This window comes from Aplidium turbinatum, chromosome 14 (assembly GCF_918807975.1).
Source record: "Aplidium turbinatum chromosome 14, kaAplTurb1.1, whole genome shotgun sequence".
Taxonomy (NCBI): domain Eukaryota; kingdom Metazoa; phylum Chordata; class Ascidiacea; order Aplousobranchia; family Polyclinidae; genus Aplidium; species Aplidium turbinatum.
In genome coordinates this window covers 11,871,559-11,892,113 of record NC_137485.1, presented here as the reverse complement: position 1 = coordinate 11,892,113, position 20,555 = coordinate 11,871,559, and the positions used below count along the sequence as shown (strand labels likewise).

The 20,555-nt window shown below is 38.5% G+C and overlaps 2 protein-coding genes across 2 annotated transcripts in view; one reads left to right on the top strand and one right to left on the bottom strand.

The window, feature by feature from the left end:
* Positions 1-20,555, bottom strand: part of LOC145783507 (E3 ubiquitin-protein ligase RNF14-like) — a 311,490-nt gene that overhangs the window by 101,083 nt on the left and 189,852 nt on the right. The gene's annotated exons all lie outside the window — the stretch shown is intronic.
* LOC145782898 (uncharacterized) lies at positions 11,316-12,035 on the top strand. The gene has a single exon (XM_082594661.1). It carries the CDS (start codon positions 11,316-11,318, stop codon positions 12,033-12,035), a length of 720 nt encoding a protein of 239 aa, XP_082450787.1.

Genomic DNA, 20,555 nt, shown 5'->3' with positions numbered 1-20,555 from the left:
AACATCGCTAAAAATCAAACATGAAATGATTGTGAGTGAAGACAAAGCTTGCTGGCCTGTGAGCCCATGGCGCGAATTTGCTGCTGTTAGTATAAACGTACTTCAAATCTCGAAAAAGTAAATAATTTAAGACAACTTTTCGATTGAATAGATGTGTTAAAACAGCAAAATTCTCGTAAATTGGACTCATGCAGTAACGTATTTGTTTTGCACCAGTTTGTAGCATAGTGCAGTAGGCTACCCTATTCCTTAGGCTACGGTGTATCGTAATTCCACACTTTGTGTAAACTTGTCTAATAGCTCAAACCTAGAGAACCGAGCAATTGCAACCAGGTGTACATTTAATGAAATATCAAAACCTGGAACTACTTTTGCCAAAGTTAATTTTGGATCAGAATTGTCAGACTGTACCAGTAGGCTAGGCCCAGTCTCATATAATAATAAATATTTGATGTTGTAAGCACCGAGGTGCTTTTTCATCATTCTGATATACACAACGCATTTTCTGTTAATTAGGTTAACAGCTAGTTTCATAAGTAATAACTCTAACCATCAATAACATCTGATAACAATAACATATATCATAGGGTATAAACTTTTAGAAGACATATTAGTGGGAGCAGAAAATGAAAAAATACGGTCATATACACATGAAAAATACATACACAATAATACTGTCATGCAAGGGCTCAAACTCAAATTGTTCTGGGGGCCAAATTAAAACTTAGAATTAATGTGGCACAAAGCAGGTAAATTTGTTATTGGGATTTTGCTCTACTTCTGTTGAGCAATGCATGGCTTGCATGTAAAGCAAAATTAGGAATCATCGGCCAACTGGTGTGAAGACTAGTCACCTTCTCCTGCAATGGTGACCTTGTATGTTCAGAATAATGCAGGATTGCAGGGCCCTCTATCTTTGCATCTCTCGGGCAAACCCAGCCCTCTGACACTGGTAGAGGTTATGTGGCATGAAGCAGCTAAATCTGTTAGCAGAATTTTGCTCTACTTGGGTACCACAAACCTAAGTTGTTCTGACAGAGCACAATGTCAACTTGTCGTTTCTTAGCAATCCAGCATCAAGAGCTACAACATCGACCAACAGGTGTGAGGACTGGTTACCCTCCCCCACATTAGCATGGATGCAACCTAATTCGTACCATGAATAATTCGTACCGTCAGTTCATAGCTTGAAAAGATCGGGCGAAAAAATTAAAAAAAGCCGAAGTTGCTGATCGCAGTTTCTGCAAACATTTTAAAAGGGTTAGGGTATCCAGGCCTCGAAATTCGTTTTTATTGACGGTAGACAAACGTGTCCGGTCTGAGCAGCTATCTCGGCGGACAAATTAAGTCTCACGGCGGACACCAGTTTTAGCATCGATCGTCATGCTTAATCACTTTATCTTGATAATTCTTCGCCATTTGTTATCTATATCCGTTTATATTATATCGTTATATATGTTATCAGATGTTATTGACAGTTAGAGTTATTAGTTATTAAACTAGCTGTTAACCTAATTAACAGCAAATGCGTTATGTATATCAGAATGATGAAAAAGCACCTCAGTGCTTACAACATCACATATTTATTATTATTATTATATATATATATATTATTTGAGAACTATAGCTACGGTTTAGAAGGCTTTTTAAAATTTCAGTGAAGTCACTCTGAAAGGCTTTCATCAGACCAACGACGTGCGGTTGAAGAGTCAAAGCGCCGTGTAGCTGCTTAATACGCCGCATAACTGATTAACTTCCACCGAATGAGGTCGTGTTGCTTGTTGCGTCACAATGCTCTGGGCACGAGTCGGAAAACTTCTACAATAATGCTACTATTTTCTGATGTGCAAAGTTTCACTAAAATTTTTTCTTTAGGTTTATTTTTGCGTGTCATGTGAGCGAAAGTGAATTTTCCCTGGGCCTTTTCTTTCTTACTGTAATACTAAAACTTAACAAATTTTTCTGCATCTTGCTGTGATAGCCTACTTGTATAATCATTAGGGCGATTTTTTTGTAACCTAAAAAATTCAAAAAAGTGGCTTTATTTTTGCAAAAAAGTAACCAAAAAGTAACTTTATTTAACGAAAACAAGAAAGCGAAAGAAGTAGCAGCAATTCGACATAAAAAAAACATTTAAATTAGCTTCAATTTGGGCTCAAATTATAGTTGCACATTCAAATTACGCATATGTAATTATGTAATGTTTACATTCTCTGGCAGAAAGTTTCTGTCAATCAAACACTTTAGCTGTTACAGGGAAAACAAGTGGTTCAATATAGTTAACACAATTTGTTTCATCGAAAAAATTACTTTACGAGTTTTCGGGAATACACGCAATATGAACAAGCATGGGCTCGTGCAAACCTAAAATCCGTACCATACAAGAAGATATATTAAAAGTCTTGGCATTAGGCCTACATAGAATGTAAATTCATCTCTACAGTAGTGATGAAAGATAAATAAATAAGGGAATTAGGCAAAAAAATTATGCAAAATAAAGTGAACTAACAAATGAAAAGTAACCTAAAAACACAAAAAGTGACTTTTGGTAACTTTATAACTTCTTAAATATTGATCCCACAACCATAAAATTTTGGTTCTACATTTCTTTTGTTAATTGGCGCAACCAAAAAAAAGTAACTTTAGTAACAAAAAATCGCCCTAATAATCATATTTTGTAACCAACCTTGCCTTATCAATATTACTCGAAGATCAAAGCCAGACATTGTGACGTAAGACTTGAACTAAGTTGCGTGTAATTAGTGTAGAAGTACTGGTGCTCCCATCGATTCTTAGCGAAGAATTCCCCTCAGTTATGCTGATTCAATGTCATCAGTCGTTGAAACAACATAAAAATCGAAAGTGTTCTTGCTTGAATGGAAGCTAAGGGATACAGTATTCACATTTTCTAGATGCGCGCTAGAATGCGCGGGAAATTATATTCTTACAACAAATTGTTCGTGCTATGACGATTTGTACCGTATTGCTAGTTCCTGTTTAACTTCTCGGCGGACAAATATGACCGATCTAGATAGTACTTCCTGCGGACATCACATGCTCTGACGGCGGACATGTCCGCCGTGAATTTTGAGGCCTGGGTATCGGAGTATCGGTTAGGTATCGGTATCCGCAAACAAACAAACTGAAAAGATCAAGAAAAAAAAATAGAACGAAGACAAAGCCGAAGTCGCTGTTTCCGTTTTTCCGCAGTTTCCACAAACATTTAAAAATTTCCGGTAATGATCCTAAGAGTATGCCGAAGTCGCTGATCGCAGTTTCCGCAAACATTTTAAAAGGGTTAGGGTTGATCGGAGTTTCCGCAAACATTTTAAAAGGGTTAGGGTTTAGAGTTATGGTGTTTCCGCAAACAAACAAACTGAAAAGATCGAGAGAAAAAAATAGAACAAAGCCGAAGTCGCTGATCGCAGTTTCCATTTTTCCGCAATTTCCGCAAACATTTTAAAATTTCCGGTAATGATCCTAAGAGTTTGCCAAAGTCGCTGATCGCAGTTTCCGCAAACATTTTAAAAGGGTTAGGGTTGATCAGAGTTCTGCAAACATTTTAAAAGGGTTAAGGTTGATCAGAGTTTCTGCAAACGTTTTAAAATTTCTGGTAATGATCCTAAGAGTTTTTGTTAGCGGAAAATTTTAAAATGTTTGCGGAAACTGCGATCAGCGACTTCGGCTTTTTTTAATTTTTTTTTTCGAAAAAAAAGTTAGCCTCAATGGCATTTTTGCTGCAACTGTAATCCAGTGATTATTATGATTTTTACTTTGGATGAGGTTCTTTTCATGCTGAGGGAAGTAGGCTAATTTCAGCTTAACACAAACATGCAACGCAATATTTGCTAAAAAATATTATGGGGCCCATTTTTCGTATTGTTTCCTGACCAGTGCTGACTTCTCTCGGAGGTCCTGCATAGGGTTGCCAGATGTTCACTATTTTAGTGAACAAATTACTATTTTAAGAAAATGTTCACTGTAAACTATTTTGCTAATAGTGATAGTGAACATGTTCACTATTTTGACAATTAATTTTAGTCTACAATTCTGTCAATATATTTTAGCCAATAGCCATCGATTAACCAGTGACTATACACTTCTGCTGCTTAGAGAGTAAAAGCATATGAGTCTGGTGCTTTGAAGAAAAACCCCTAATATGCTACAGTACCCCAGTGTAATTTCGCCAAAGCCAGGCTTGGCCAGCACAAAGTCCAACCGTGGAGTGTACACTGTAGTGTACAGCCTAGGTAGCTGACAAACTGAAAGCCACTAGCCTGAGCAACTAACAGCCTAGAAGTTTCGCCATTTAACTGTTTGTTTATAGACTGTGTAGTGTGTAGGCCAGCTACTCAATCATGTGTGCTTAAGACCATCGCTGGAAAAGTGGACTAACTTCTTTCAGAAAGAAACTGCACCTAAATTGTTAAAATTTGTCCAGTAGCCTATGCAATGTCTATCCCTGTATCTAATGCCAATGTTGAGAGAATTTTCAGTGTTATGGGCAGGGCCGGATTAAGGGTACTGTAGGCCTAAGGCTTTTTACTGGAGAAGGGCCTAATTTTGCAAACCAAGCTTCAAAAAGTAATAAAAATACATACATGAAAAATTGAAATTATTTAGGGGGATTTGGGGGTTACAACCCCCCCCCCCCCCCTTTGTCACGCGTGTGACGTCATGTAGGCCTACCATATTTTCATCGCCTAAAAAGAGGACACGTTTCGCCAGCAAGTAGAATTTTATGCTTGAAGAATCTTTTACATGTTTTTAGATCATTACTGTATAGGCCTACGCAGCAAAAGTTACCAAAAAAAAACAAGAGAACAGATTGACTGAACGTTAACTTATTTTTTCACATTTGTAGTGCTTCCAAGACAACAAATGATTTTATATTTTTAAGAGTCAGCAAAAAGTGAAAAAAGGCCTAATTTTTAGACGGTTTCAGTCAGAGTCAGACAGCAATGATCGCAAAAATCTGCAAAATGTGACAAATCAAGCACGACCTCCAGGTCAAGCCTTAACTTTTTTCAACAAGGAAAGGTCAGCCTTAAAGAAATTGTTAAATTATTTGCAAGAAATATGACTAAAACAGTAGGCTGCATATTACCGTTAAGATGCTAAAAACGGCATGAACTAAAAAGCTGTTCCTTTCCTTGCAAAGCTGTAGGCCTATCCATGCAACGATTTCCTTTGGTGTAGGTTAGGTGTTATATTATACACTTCACATTGCACTTTTAGACATTCGTTTCGATTTGTTCAAGTAGGCTACCAAACGAACCAAACTGAGTTGGTAATCAACAAGATAACGTATGTAGGTAAAAGAATAATTTTTTGTGAAAGTGTGAGCATGGCCTTTGAAATGTCATTTAATATCTTACAGTGAACCAGGCAATGAAAGTTCAACAACAGTTCCATAAAATGCGCCAATTTCTTGTAGAATTTATAAATCAAAATGCTATTGCTACATTGGTACGCCTATAAAAAATGTTTAGAAAACAAATAGCCTACAAGCTGTCGCTGAAACGTCATCAAGCAATATAATCACGTTGAAAATATAAGCATGGAAAACCCAAACTGTCAAAAAAGAGGACATTTGAGCATTTTTTAGTAGTGAAAAAAAGAGGACAAATCCTCTTAAAAGAGGACATATAGTAGCCCTACGTCATGATATTGAGAATGATGCTTTCAGTCTCTATGCCTCAAAACAAAGTTTGCCTAATTTTAAACGAAACTGCATTAAAAGAACGAGTTTTGCCAATACCAAACATTCAAATATCTCAGCTGGGAATTAGCAACAAGAAAACATAGAGACATAGCTTTATTACCGAAAAATGCCCAAGAAAACATGATCTTATCCTTTTGATATGCCACCGGACAGCACCATTTTACAGGAATATTTATACCCATATTTTTTGTTGAAAATGCTCTCAGAATGCACCAAATTCAAAGTAATTTTTCAAAATTTTCTGGGGGAGGCCCCCCAATACCCCCCGCCACTGGGTGTCGCCTTTGGCGAAGACACCGTCGGGTTTTGCCCGCCGGCCGTCAACCCCCCCCCCCCCTTTCACAATTCCTGGCTACGTCACTGCTTTGAGAATTTTGAGGATGCAGTCGCGCGCTTTCAAAATGTTCACTATTTTGAGGAAAAAAATCTGGCAACCCTAGTCCTGCATGTAAGCATGGCTTCGATTTTTTCTTTCTTGTCGAACGACCAAAAATTGTGCGTTTGTTTGTCGAATAGCAATATGACATCACAAGAGTCAGATAAGCGCTTGGCTGCGAATTTCCGTGCAAGTTGTGTGGATCTACGTCAGAGTCACTTTCTTAAGTTTTTAATCGCACGCTGGTTGAGTGATTACAAAGGAGTATCAAGCGCTAAGTTGTGTACCTACCGGATGTGTATATTTGTTTTGCTCCAGGAAGAGAACTGTTGTAAACGCGAAACTGAGGATTGCAAAAGAAAAAAGGCCTTAGGCTAAACTGCTACCATAACCTACTGCACGATGGAGATTTTTTCCTTTGCCATCTCTTTAGTCTCGCTTAGTACGTAAATGGTTATGCACGTACCCGCACACAAATACAGTTAGGAACGATATATGCAAGTTGCCAAGAAATACAGCGAAGATAAAGTGAAAAATGAACTACAGATAAAAGAAAACGGAACAATACTACGATAATACGAAACAATGGCGTAATCCTACAGCGTTTAAGGTGTGCCGAGATGGCAAACCAGCCTCTTCATACAATATTGCAACAAACTAAATGCAATCACGTAAAGTACCGTAACACAAGAACGAATTAATTAATGACAGTGAAAGGAATGAACATTAGTAACAAGACAAACATTAATGCCAGGGCAATGAGGGCATGCTTGCTGCTAGATCTTGATTTTGCTGCCTCTGTATGACTTCAGACCGGAGGTTTCTAGTGCTTTTTTTTGAAGATAGAAATGCCAATCATTTAGGAACAGGCACTCAGGCAGTCAAGTGCTTTTTGCAACATTGGTCAGACAACGGCTTTACTTGCAAGTCGTGCAGTGCTTAGCTGGAGCAGAAAAACTCGACGATACATTTGTTGCAACAGCATGCCAGGTAGGCTACTTCAAGAAGAAGTGCATGAGCTCACTCAAATCCTGGTAAAAAATTTTCTTTGTGAGGACGTTGTACCACAAACTTTCAATCGAAGGAAACGGCTCTTGGGATGCTAGGCGCTGATGAAGCATGTGGTGCAGCAAAATGAGGCGTTCCCGGTTAACATCCGCACCCGCGGACTCTGGAAGATGGCGAAAAACCAGAGAGCTCATCACTTCTAGGGTTGAAGAGCGTGCTGCTGTTGCAAGCGAGGTATCTGCTACGAAACGCTATTAGCCGGAAGTTTACCTGAATGATAAGTTCCGAGGTGATTTGGCAATACTTTTCTCGATAGCTCTTTCAAACAGATCCCGCACTTTACTTGCTCTTTGCAGAACCTTAACCACTTCTTGGTAAGACCGACCGAAGTTTTTACCATCCGTGTTGGCGGAGGATTCTTTCGTTTTTTGATCATTATAGGAGATTGACCAACTGAAGACTATCCTATCTGTAGTCGGGCAGAGCTATGCTGTTCTTACAACTTGCTTATTACCTTGCCTTGTCCACGCCCAGTGACTTCCTACTGTTCTTCTGGAAGCGAACTCATATATATAGCAGCCTTTCTCATCTGTATCACTGATTCTCAACATCTGGTCAGAAACTAGGCTATTTTCTAGATGTAAAAAGCTTGCGTGATAAGTATCCCACAGCTGGGTTTTTTTTTTTCGCTCATTTATCGGTCATTGACCGATTTTTTAGCAGAATGTCCGAAAAAAATATAGTCAATTCGGTCAAAATGTCCGAAAAAATATATAGTCAATTGACTATATATGACCAAAACTGACTAAAAATGATCGAAATAAATAAAATTGACCGAATTTTTTCAAGTCATTTCGGACAAATGACCGAAAAGTCTCAGCGAAAAAAAAAACCCAGTCCCACAGAGTCAATTTTGGTAATTCATTCATCTGTGCAACCTAGTTCATACGGCGAAATACAAACTGGCATAGACGTTGACAACTAAAAGTAGCCTACTTCGGTTATTTTATCTATAAAAGAAACCCGTTGTCAGGGGTCGATCTTAACTTTTTTTTTCACTAGCCCACCGGACTAGTTGCTCCCCGTTTTCACTAGCCCGCACGATTTTTCACTAGTCCGACCAGTTTACTGACTTTTCACTTGTCTGATGACGTATTAAGATAAGTGTTTTAGCTTAGACTGAAACTAACTAAAGTAAAGGCTTTCAGATTTCAGTACGCACAAGAGAGCAACAATACGCGCAAAAACACCTTCCCGTACTACAGACGCAAACAATGCAATTTTAAAACATAAAAAAATAAATGTGGCATGCTGTGTGCTTAATATTTATTTATGTTTTAACTTTTAATATTACATTGTGTGCATCCGCCAGGGTGGTACAATACATAATATTCGTTCACTGTCAAAAGAAGTGGATTATTGGATGGATTGCGTTTGGTTAGGCCTCTACTGTTAGATCGCCAATCGCCATTTTGTAAACCAAAACTTTTCACCGGCGAATATTTTCACTAACCAATCGGACTAGTACTGCAACATTTCTACTAGTCCGCGCAAATTTTCATTAGCCATTGGCTAGTGGACTGGCGTTAAGATCGAACTCTGGTTGTGTCGAATGGCATGAAACGTGTGTGGCGAAATGTTTGATGCCACGTGTTAGAACTTCAATCAAAGCATTTTCCCGCAGTGTTTAAAATGGCGGCGCAGATACCTTGAGAATTTCTCTTGTGAAGCGTCGCTTTTAGGCCTTGCCTTGAAGTATCTGTCACAAGAAAATTTACTTAAGTCGGCACTCTTATGATTGCATCACGTGATGATCACACCCGTTTGTTCCTCGACCTGACTTGACGTCCTCTCTCAGTTTTTTTTGTTAGGCACGGCACCTGTCAAGAGGCATTGCCGCCGAAAAAGACAAGAATCGCAGCCCTGTTGGTGCGTCATGGAAATGAAAGATTGTGCTTTCGATTTTAAAAATTTGTGAAATAATATTATGTTAGGATTGTATTCATAGGCGCCGGGTTTTGAAAATCGCCGGGGGGGCAAACTTTCTAGCCGACTGATTGCTTACATTCAAAATGCTGATGTTTGTTTGTCAGCATTGATGTTTTTTGTGTCTATATGCCATTATATTGCCAAGCTTTATAATGTAGGCTCAGGCCTCGAAATTCACGGCGGACGTCGGACATGTCCGCCGTCACCACATGTGATGTCCACGGGAAGTACCATCTAGATCGGTCATATTTGTTCGCCGAGAAATAACACAGGAAGTAGCGATACAAATCGCTATTGCATAGCACGAACAATTGTTGCGATAATATAATTTCCAGCGCATTCTAGCGCGCAGCTAGAAAATGTAAATACTGTATCCCTTAGCTTCCATTCAAGGAAGAAAACTTTCGATTTTTACTTTGCTTCAACGATTGATGACATTGAATCAGCGTAACAAAGGTGAATTCTTCGCTAAGAATCCATAGGAGTACAGGTACTTCTACACCAGGGGTCACCAAACTTTTTTTCTCTGAGGGCCGGATTGCTGCGAGATTAGGCTACAGCTGCGGGCCGGATGCAAATTGCGAAAAGATATACAACTATTTAGAATCTCCATTGACTTAAATTGTCCAAATCCTTCTGCTTATGATGTCTAGTCTAGCTGGTATGATTTGCCTAAACAGAGATATCGCACTGATCAAACATTGGTGTTTTGAACAACAAAGTTTGTGATGTCATAAGAAGAAACAATATGGAAAAATCATTATTTAGCACTTAGCAGGACAAGCGAGTTGCGTGTAGCTCAACAGCAACGTCAGTCCTTTACAAAAAGTTTGGCAACTTTTTTCCTTAACAGTTGTAGTGCAGCTGTTATTTCCGCAGTTCCGGCCTGCGGGCCGTAGTTTGGTGACCCCTGTTCTACACTAATCACGCGCAATTTAGTTCAAGTTTTACGTCACAATGTCTGGCTTTGATCTCCGAGTAATAATGATACGGCAAGGTTGGTTACTAAATTAGATTATACGAGTAGGCTATTACAGCAAGATGCAACAAACTTTGTTAAATTTTGGTATTACAGTAAGAAAGAAAAGACCCAAGGAAAACTCACTTTTGCTCACATGACACGCAAAAATAAACTTAAAGAAAAAAGCGTGTGAAACTTTGCACAGCAGAAAATAGTAGCGTTGGTGTAGAAATTTTCCGACTCCTGCTCAAAGCATTGTGACGCAATAAGCCACACGACCTCGTTCGGTGGAAGTTAATCAGTTATGTGACGTATTGACCAGTTACACGGCGCTTTGACTCTTCAAGCGCAAGTCGTTGGTCTGATGAAAGCCTTTCAGAGTGACTTTACTGAATTTTTAAAAAGCCTTCTAAAACCGTAGTTATAGTTCTGAAATTGGCGAAGAATTATTATCAAGATAAAGTGATTAAGCATGACAATCGACGACTAAAACTGGTGTGTCAGCCGTGAGACTTAATTTGTCCGCCGAGATAGCTGCTCAGACTGGACACGTTTGTCCACCGTCAACAAAAACGAATTTCGAGGCCTGTAGGCTACTTCGAATTATATGCTGGTCACTTTGAACTTTAGCTCTTAATATGCGTAGATACTAAACTAAGCAAACCGCACCTTGTTATTGACACTCCCAAGAAAAAACAAAGCAGAAGAAATCAAGAAAAACGTTTTTCAATCATTGTTACTATGCTTCAACTGCACCATGCTGGCGTTTATCGGCTACCGTACTTCTGTTTCTTTTGTTATCTTAGGAGCAGCGCTGTTGTTGCAACAAGTAGATCTTTTAATTGAGATCGATCCGCAATGAAGGTCAAACTAACACAAATCTGAACCTAAAAACATTTGATTTAGGATTTTTTTAAATAATTTGCGGGGGGGCAGCCACCCCGAGCTAAATTTACAGGGGGCCCCGCCCCCGCCCCCTGGAGTCGGCGCCTATGATTGTATTTTTCTCTACGTTCTTTGTGCTTTCATGAATATAGAATGTTAAGCTTTGTTGTTTTTTAATATGAATGTGCCATTGTGCCTACTTTAACCATTATTAAACTTTTCACAGTTTAGTGTCTAAATTTTTGCTGCTAATGTGTTTCAGGTTATACGTTTACCCTGTAATATATTCTATATTTATGACTTGTAACTGATTTTGTGTGGTCAACTAAAGCATTACTAATTCAAATCAATTATCCACTTCATCTTTTAACATGAATCAAAGTCAAGTAATTCCAGTAAAGCTTGAAGTACTTGAAGATTGTGAACCATATGGAATCTATAACCAAGAACAAGTGGTGAAATTGAAAATTCATGAGAGAAGTCACACTGGTGAAAAGCCATATAAGTGTGATTTATGTGAAAAATCATTTCCACAACGTAGTAGTTTAAATCGGCATAAGATAATTCACACTGGTGAAAAGCCATATAAATGTGACGTTTGTAAAAAATCGTTTGCACACGTCAGTATCCTGGATCGTCATATGCCAATTCACACCGGTGAAAAGCCATATAAATGTGACGTGTGTAAGAAATCGTTTGCACACGTCGGTACCCTGAATCGTCATATGCCAATTCACACTGGTGAAAGGCCATATAAATGTGACGTGTGTGAGAAATCGTTTGCACGAGTCGGTAACCTGAAACGTCATATGCGAATTCACACTGGTGAAAAGCCATATAACTGTGACGTGTGTGAGAAATCGTTTGCACTGGTCGATAACCTGAAAGGTCATATGCTAATTCACACTGGTGAAAAGCCATATAAATGTGATGGTTGTGAGAAATTGTTTGCACGGGTCAGTAACCTGAAACGTCATATGCGAATTCATACTGGTGAAAAGCCATATAAATGTGATGTATGTGAAAAAGCGTTTTCACTTGTTGCCTATTTGAAACGTCATAAGATAATTCACTGTAGGGTAAAATCATAAAGTGCAATTTGTTTGTTATTTTGTGATTTCCACTGTTCTTGGTGAATGATTATTAAAAGATGTTTTTATTTGGTGCATCCTTTTTTTCACTATGAAATTTCGACTGTTCATTTGTTAGTTTTGAATTTCTTTTCCTTTGAATGTTCCTTTTTTATTGCTTTTAATAACTCTTCATCATTTGTTTTTCAGGACAGGAGTTGTTCATAGTTGTGATATTATCTAAAGTTGAGAACACGTTTTAACCTCACAATAATTATTCTTTGATTGAAATTCAAACTATATCAAATCCTTTAATATGAATCAACATATATCAATTCCTGTTAAGCTTGAAGTTAGTGAAGCTTATAAAATCAATAACCAAGATTATTGTTTGTTGGATTATTTAAATTGTTGTTCAGATTTCAATAAATGTGATACTGGGCAATTCCAAATGTGACTAACGGGACATTTTGACTGCTTTTGGATGTAATTAAGAAATATGAGATGATGTAGTAGTAGTAGTCCAGTTTTAATCTGGTGATGTCCCTGTTACCGAGGGTGGCCGGATTCACCTCCAAATACCGCAATTGCCTTCACACCCTGCCTCCACATCGATCTGTCTAACGCGTCCTCTCTTGTTAAGCCCACCTTGCTGCTTTCTTCCTCAACTTGCCTTTTCCACGTTTTCTTGGGTCTTGTTGTCTACGACCCTCCACTCGCAACTCCAGCGCTCTTCTCAAAACATCATCTTCATCCCTTCTCAAAACATGCCCATACCACCTCACTCCATTCGCTTTTGCCAACTTATCAACACTCTCATTCAACCCAAGCAAGCTCATAAGTTCTTCGGTATTCCTTTTGTCCATCAGCTTTACACCACACATTGCTCTCACCATCGCTCTCTCAGTTCTTCTTAAAATCACCAATTCGTTTTCCCGTAAGCACCATGTCTCACTTCCGTACAGCATTGCAGATCTCACACAACTAGTATAAATTCTTCCTCTCATTTTCAATGGAAATCTTCTACCACATAACAACTCTCGACACTCTCTGAATTTCACCCAACCAAACCTTACTCTTGCAGTCACTGCCGCTTCACAACCACCACTTGCATTCAATCTATCTCCTAGATAGCAAAAGGCATTCACGGATTTAACTTCGTCATTCAGCTTTTCAACAGGACCAACCATTCCTTCTTCAATCATCCTGCATCTTTCACATTCAAAACCATCTCCAGATCTGCATGTCACTCTCTTCATCTTTGCACATCTCCCATGCACCCACTTCCTGCATTTTGTACACTTAACGGAATTTGCCATCACTCTTCTTCCACATACACCACATGGGTCAATTTTGCTCATTGTGATTTCCCCTTCCGTTCCACTGATTACGACCTTTGTCTGTTTGATGTTCACACATATACCTTTACATTGAAGCGACTCCTTCCACATCTCAAATTTCTCTTTCAGGTCTTTCATTGTGTCACTCAACAAAACCAAATCATCTGCGTATAGTATCTCCATCAATGAATCTTCTCGTACACATTCGGTAATCACATCAATCACATTGGCAAAAATTAGAAATCACAAATGTAAAAACATGAAACCTACCGTATTTATCCATGTATAAGTCGCACAATTTGCACCAAATCTTGCCCAAAAAGGTTGGGGTGCGACTTATACACGAGGGTGCGACTTATACACAAGGTTCCGAACTTCTGACTAAACGAATGCTACAGATCGCGCGTTAGCGCTGCTATTAAGCGTTTGTATTTTGCGTGCGAGGATTGCGAGCAACGCATTAACATGCTCATTGCACAGCATGCATGTGAATGATAATGCGAACATCTCGCATGTGCGTGTGCGGCACACTTGATTGCAATGAAAAAAAGGCACGTCTCGGCAAGCAAACACGTGGCGACATGAAAGTACGGTATTTTTTTTTATTTCAAAACAATTGTTTTTGCGAATTGATGCGGTATTTTTATTATTTTGTTTGAAAAGTATTGCGCAATGCCTCGACAGCGTGCATCATACACCGCTAAGTTCAAACTCAAAATTTTGATTGTTGTTTTTCAATAAAATTTGCTAAAAAAAATTTGTACCAATATTTGAGCCAAATTTTGGGGTGCGACTTATTCACGAATGCAACTTATACACGGATAAATACGGTATGAGATTAGTTATCAGTGACTTGGACCTAAACTTTGCACTATTTGAGAAATTCATGAACTTTTTACTTTTTTCAAAAATCTAAAAGTTTGTTGTGAGTAATGGGACAAGGGACAAATCTTAAAAATTGGTGCTGTGAATGCAAATTCAAAAGTCTGCTCATTGACAGCACGAATTCTATTGAAATGCCAGTATTGTGTAGTGTAAATATCAAGGAAATGTCAGCATGGTTTAGTTTGGAAATATCTTAAAGTGTACGGTATGTTAGTAGTTGCATCATAAATGAAGTGTGTCATTGTGACTAACGGGACATAGCCTTTGTGACTAACGGGGGTCTGCTACTATTCGGCGAGTCCGATTCGGCTAGTCCGATTCGGCTAGTCCGATTCGGCGAGTGCCCTATTCGGCAAGAGCCCTTTTCGGTGAGTTCCCTATTCGGCGATTTTTCGAAATTTTTTTTAAAATTATCGGGTACCATAGCCTAATTATCATTGCCGCTTTTACATCGTTTTAACGTCGCTAAACATTCAAATAAACCCTTAACCCCCTAATTCTTAACCCCCTAACCCTTAACCCCCTAACTCTTAACCCCCTAACCCTTAACCCCCTAACCCTTAACCCCCTAACTCTTAACCCCTAACCCTTAAACCCTTAACTCCCTAACCTTTAACCCTTAACCCCCTAACCCTTAACCCTCTAACTCTTAACCCCCTAACTCTTAACCCCCTAACCCTTAACCCCCTAACTCTTAACCCCCTAACCCTTAAACCTTTAACTCCCTAACCTTTAACCCCCTAACCCTTAACCCCTAACTCTTAACCCCTTAACCCCCTAACCCTTAACCCCCTAACTCTTAACCCCCTATCTCTTAACCCCCTAACCCTTAACCCCCTAACTCTTAACCCCCTAACCCTTAAACCCTTAACTCCCTAACCTTTAACCCTTAACCCCCTAACTCCAACCCTAACCTCTAACCCCAACCCCTAAAACGGCAATGATAATTAGGCTACGGTACCCGATAATTAAAAAAAAAAATCGCCAAATAGGGCACTCGCCGAATTGGACTCGCCGAAACGGGCCATTCCGGACTAACGGGACATCCATGTTATTTTCATTATTTTTTTGTTGTTTTCTTGTATTAATCAGTGAACTGAGTAACAATTTTGTAAAACTGAAATGAGTCTTGCACCCCAGGTGAATCACAGAAACATTTCAATGGGTGCCAGTACTTTGGGGCACCACTGCTAAGCTACTTGAACTTCAATGAAATAATGTACAATATAAATGATCACTAAGCATGAACCACAACACAATGTTGACAGTTTTTTCACAATTGATAACCTTTATACCATCGAAACTGGCAAATTCATGTTTAAACTGAAACATAATCAACTGCCTAAAAACTTTAACTCATTATTTCAACTTAACAGCAACTTGCATCACATATCAACCAGAAGTAGCAATCGATTTTTTATAGAGCTATAGCTAAATGATATAGCTATAGCTATATACAAATACAGCTATATTATTATACATAGCTATATTAGAGCTATATACAAACCAAATGCATGATCCCATTAAAACAATTCAAATACAAACCATTTTATGTGAAGAAACTTGGGTCAAAATAGTCTAACAAAACAATTGAAATTGAAAAAACAAAAGAACAAGAAAAAACGAAAAATCTAACATCAGTATAGGAATGGAAGTGTTAAGGCCATTTCATAAATGGAACAACTCTACCACATTTGTTTATGCAATGATAGCACAACATCATAAAACAGCTTAACATCAATCAAGAAATGAAGCAACATACATTACAAACTGTTCATAGTTCTGGAGAAACAGCTTGAAATTGAGGCTCCATTATTTGTCTTCATCAGAAAAAGTGTATCTACCTCTGTGATCAATTTTTGCAGCAACCAGTTTGAGTTCATTCAATGGTCTTAAATCAAAATCATGCTCTTTCAACACATATTTTCCAAAGTATTAAATTTTCATTTCATCTCCAAATGATGATCTGATTACAACTGCATAGAATCCTTCAAAAAGACCGGTTACAATTTTAACATAGTCTCCATTCTTGATTGGAATCATTTCCACAGAACTGAAAATTTGGTTGTTATCATCATCTCCATTGCTCCTTGTAACAGTAGTGTATGGCCTCATGAGAACCTTATTTACACTGTCAGCAGAAACAAATAGGTGATGAGATTTTTTTATACCAGTCATTTCTTTAGCATTTTTAAGATATTATCAAGGTTCTCTGAGGCAAAGCTAGCAGTTTCATTCACATCAACATAATAAACAAAAACTGATGAAGACAATTGGTTAGCACACTCAAAGAAACTCTTAGCATCTTTAACAATAGCTCGTCTTTGTCTAACCCGGTCAGATACTTGTCGCTTGATTGTTCCGCCAATTCCATCAACACAACCTTTTCCATGTGACGTTGCAAAATAATTCCAGTCTATTTGGACAACATGCCTTCGGCTTAGCCACGGTAGAGAAGAAGCAATATATTTATTTTTAAATTGGCTTGAAGGCCCATCACTCCAGATATGTAGCTGCTTCACATCACTATCTACAAGTGTTGGAATCAACCGATCAAGAAACACGATGATAGAATCTTTGGTGTGCATCAGGTCATTTGACACCACTACACTGCTTTGCATAGTCCCTTTTCAATATGCTGTAGTAAAAACTGTTATCTGATTTTTCTGCCAATGGGCAGATTGAATTTCATCTTGCCGTTGTGTTGTATAATTCTCTAAAAATCGATTTGAAGCATTGCATGATCCTTTTCAAACTCCAAGGATGCTTTTGAGTCATTGAAGGATTTTGCCTGTTGGGTCATTCCAGCCCAACTCAACCAGTGCTTCCATGGGTACCGTCTCAGATTTTGCTCAAAATTGCACCAAATGTACCCCTATGGGAGCAATGAAAAATCCCCAAGTTTCAGATGAAAATTCCAAGCAGCTTAGATTTTACGGCCGTTTAAACTTTAAGGGCCTCATCCCTTTTTCGTAACAGTGGACCGCCGCGTTCATTTTCAATGGTTTTTGAAGGCACATATCATCATTTCTATGCATGCAATATGCCTGAAAATTGGTATTATGGGTATTTCTGGGCTGCTCTTTCAGAATCTGCTGTTATAATTGGACTAGGATGTGTTGATAAAAAGTTACAGGCATCTCAAAACTAGATTTTTGTTGGTCAAAATGTAAATTTTTCACATTTTGACCATCAGCTGTGAGTCCCCCTCTTGGCCAACATCACCAAATTTGTGTAATTTAGGCAATAAGCATTGTGTAGAAGCAATAGAAGCAAAATGTCTTGATACAAACATGAAATAATGGTTTTAAAGGCTACTGAAAATGGTCACCACTTAAAAAATACCCCTCGGGGCCCCCTTTCCGGGGGGGTAGATAACCATGTAGATGGTACCCCAGAGTGATGAAACTTTCACTACTTAAAGATACATGTCTTGGCTATGCCTGATATAAATTAGAAGATCTCAACTCAACTCCTTCTTATATTACTCAGCTATTGAAAAGAAGCAGTTTTCCTGTACTCGGCCTGTACATTTTTAGGGTCATTCCATATCAAAATAGCCAATATGAAGATATCTTGTATATGGTACCTCTCAGATTTTGCTGAAAAGTTGTCATACTATGCTTTAGGCTACCAAATGAAAGAATCCTAAGTTTTAGATCAATTTGAATTTCGGGCGCTACCCTCATTTTTGACTTGGGGGGGGGGTAGCAAATAGCAATTTCAGCCATTTTCAGAGCCCCATAACTTTTATTGTAATTGTGGTAGAAGACTAAAAATTGCTGTGCTAGTTCATTATAAACTACACTACACAATTAAATAGTAGAAAACAACATCTCTTGATGCATAAGTGTTAGGTGGGTCATCAAAATCCTGCTTTTTTGCCTTGTTTAAGTGCTTTTTTCAATTTTCAAATGCTTGTGCTACCCAAACCAATCAAAATATTTCTCTAAAACCTAATTATTTGTAATATTAGGAAACTTTTCTTCTGCCAACTTGAATTTGGGAGTTGTGGTGCCATTAACAGAGATGTTATGGGGGTTTGAAAACCCTATCAGGCAGAAATAGCCCTTTTTTACCCCTATGTTTAGAGCCCCAAATGACCACGTGGGCATTTTATGGTCATGCTGAAAGTCATACCAGACAAACACATACATTTATTCTTTCATTTCATGAAATAAAATCTTTGGTTATCAAACTCCTTCACTATAAATTTTATGTCTTTAAAATGTAACATTTTGGTAATTTTTGGCAAATAATCTCAAGTCCGTAATGTAGGTCAGAGAAAATTCAACAATAATTTATCATGAAGACAGTGAAAATAATTAGGTACTGTGCTTTTACTGATCATAAACATTGGAATGCTGACACTGTTTACCATTAATATATATATGTTCAAAACGATGCTTTTTTATCTAAATTTTATCTCCACATCATAGTTTACTGATAGCAGGTGGGTACTTTTTCATGGGTGAGAAGGGGTGAAAGCATCATTTTGAACATAATTTAATGGTAAACAATGTCAGCATTCCTAACTCTTAACCCCCTAACCCTTAACCCCCTAACTCTTAACCCCCTAACTCTTAACCCCCTAACCCTTAACTCCCTAACCCTTAACCCCCTAACCCTTAACCCCCTAACCCTTAACCCCCTAACCCTTAACCCCCTAACTCCAACCCTAACCCTAACACGGCAATGATAATTAGGCTACGGTACCCGATAATTTAAAAAAAAATTCAAAAAATCGCCGAATAGGGAACTCGCCGAAATGGGCTCTCACCGACGGAATGGCCCGTTTTAGCGAATCCGATTCGGCTAGTCCGATTCGGCAAGTCCGATTCGGAGAGTCCAATTCGGAGAGTTTCCCTATTTGGAGACAGCCTTTTTCGGAGAGTTCCCTATTCGGAGATTTTTTGAAATTTTTTTTGAAAATTGTCGGGTACCGTAGCCTAATTATCATTGCCGTTTTTACATCGTTTTAACGTCGCTAAACGTTGAAATCGTGCAGAAAAAATAGAAATAAAATGTTTGAAGAATTAAATGAAAATTCGTCATGTCAGTTCAGTTGAATTGTTTTTATTTTTGACCATCATATCAAAAACAATACACGTCAACATAGCAAAGGAATTTGGAGTTGAGGCTAATTGTTCTGCAGAGTGAGCATTCTGTTGCTCCGGTTTTCTTTGGTAAAGTTATGAATATAGAACGTACCATATCACTAGGGATCTTTCCGGTGTCATAAATATGATTTAAGATCTCAGTGGTTAGGTCTAAACCCCACTCATCTAAAGCTTCGATAATAATCGATAATTTCAACTGTAAAAGAAACGATATTGTGGAATATCCTAGTATGCATATCCTAGTCAGCAAAAGTTCTCTTTTCTACACGATTTCAACGTTTAGCGACGTTAAAACGATGTAGAAACGGCAATTTCTGCTGGTTGGGGATAACTAGGCTACGGTATTTCAACGTTTAGCGACGTTAAAACGATAGGCCACACATTTGGTTATCTGTTACTACCATAGCCGTACGAGACCAAACCATTTTGGGGGGGCAGAACGTAAACTTGCCCAAATGTGCACGCTTTTATAGAAATTGCCCAAATATAGCCTAATGTAGCCTATGCGGTGCATGATAACAGTGAAAAACTAACATAACAAGATCACCAGCAGTGGCGTAGCCAGGAATTTTGAAAGGGGGAGTTTTGACGGCGTATTATGCTTATGGCGACACCCAGCGGCGGGGGTCTGGGGTGGCCTCCCCCAAAAAATTTTGAAAAATTACTTTGAATTTGGTGCATTCTGAGAGTATTTTCAACAAAAATGTGGATATAAATATTCCTGTAAAATGGTGCTGTCCGGTAGCATAGCAAAAGGATAAGATCATGTTTTCTTCAGCATTTTTCGGAAATAAAGCTACAAGTCTCTATGTTTTCTTGTTGCTAAGTCCAGGCTGAGATATTTGAATGTTTGATAATGGCAAAACTCGCTCTTTGCATGTTTCATTTAAAATTAGGCAAACATTGTTTTAGAGGCATAGACTGAAAGCATCATTCTCAATATCGTGACGTCACACGCATGCCAAAGGGGGGGAGGGGGGTGCAACCCCCCCCCCCTTTGGCTACACCATTGATCACCAGCTAGCTAGAATTTCTTACCAAAGTAATCAAGATAGAACAACTGAATTCATCTTTGAAGATACCTTGCTTGTGCATTGCTCGATGCTTCTGCACTTTGGCATGATAGGTAGGAGTAACAAATTAAATATTGTTTTACACACCACAAATAAAAAACCACCCCACTTAAATATTCAGCT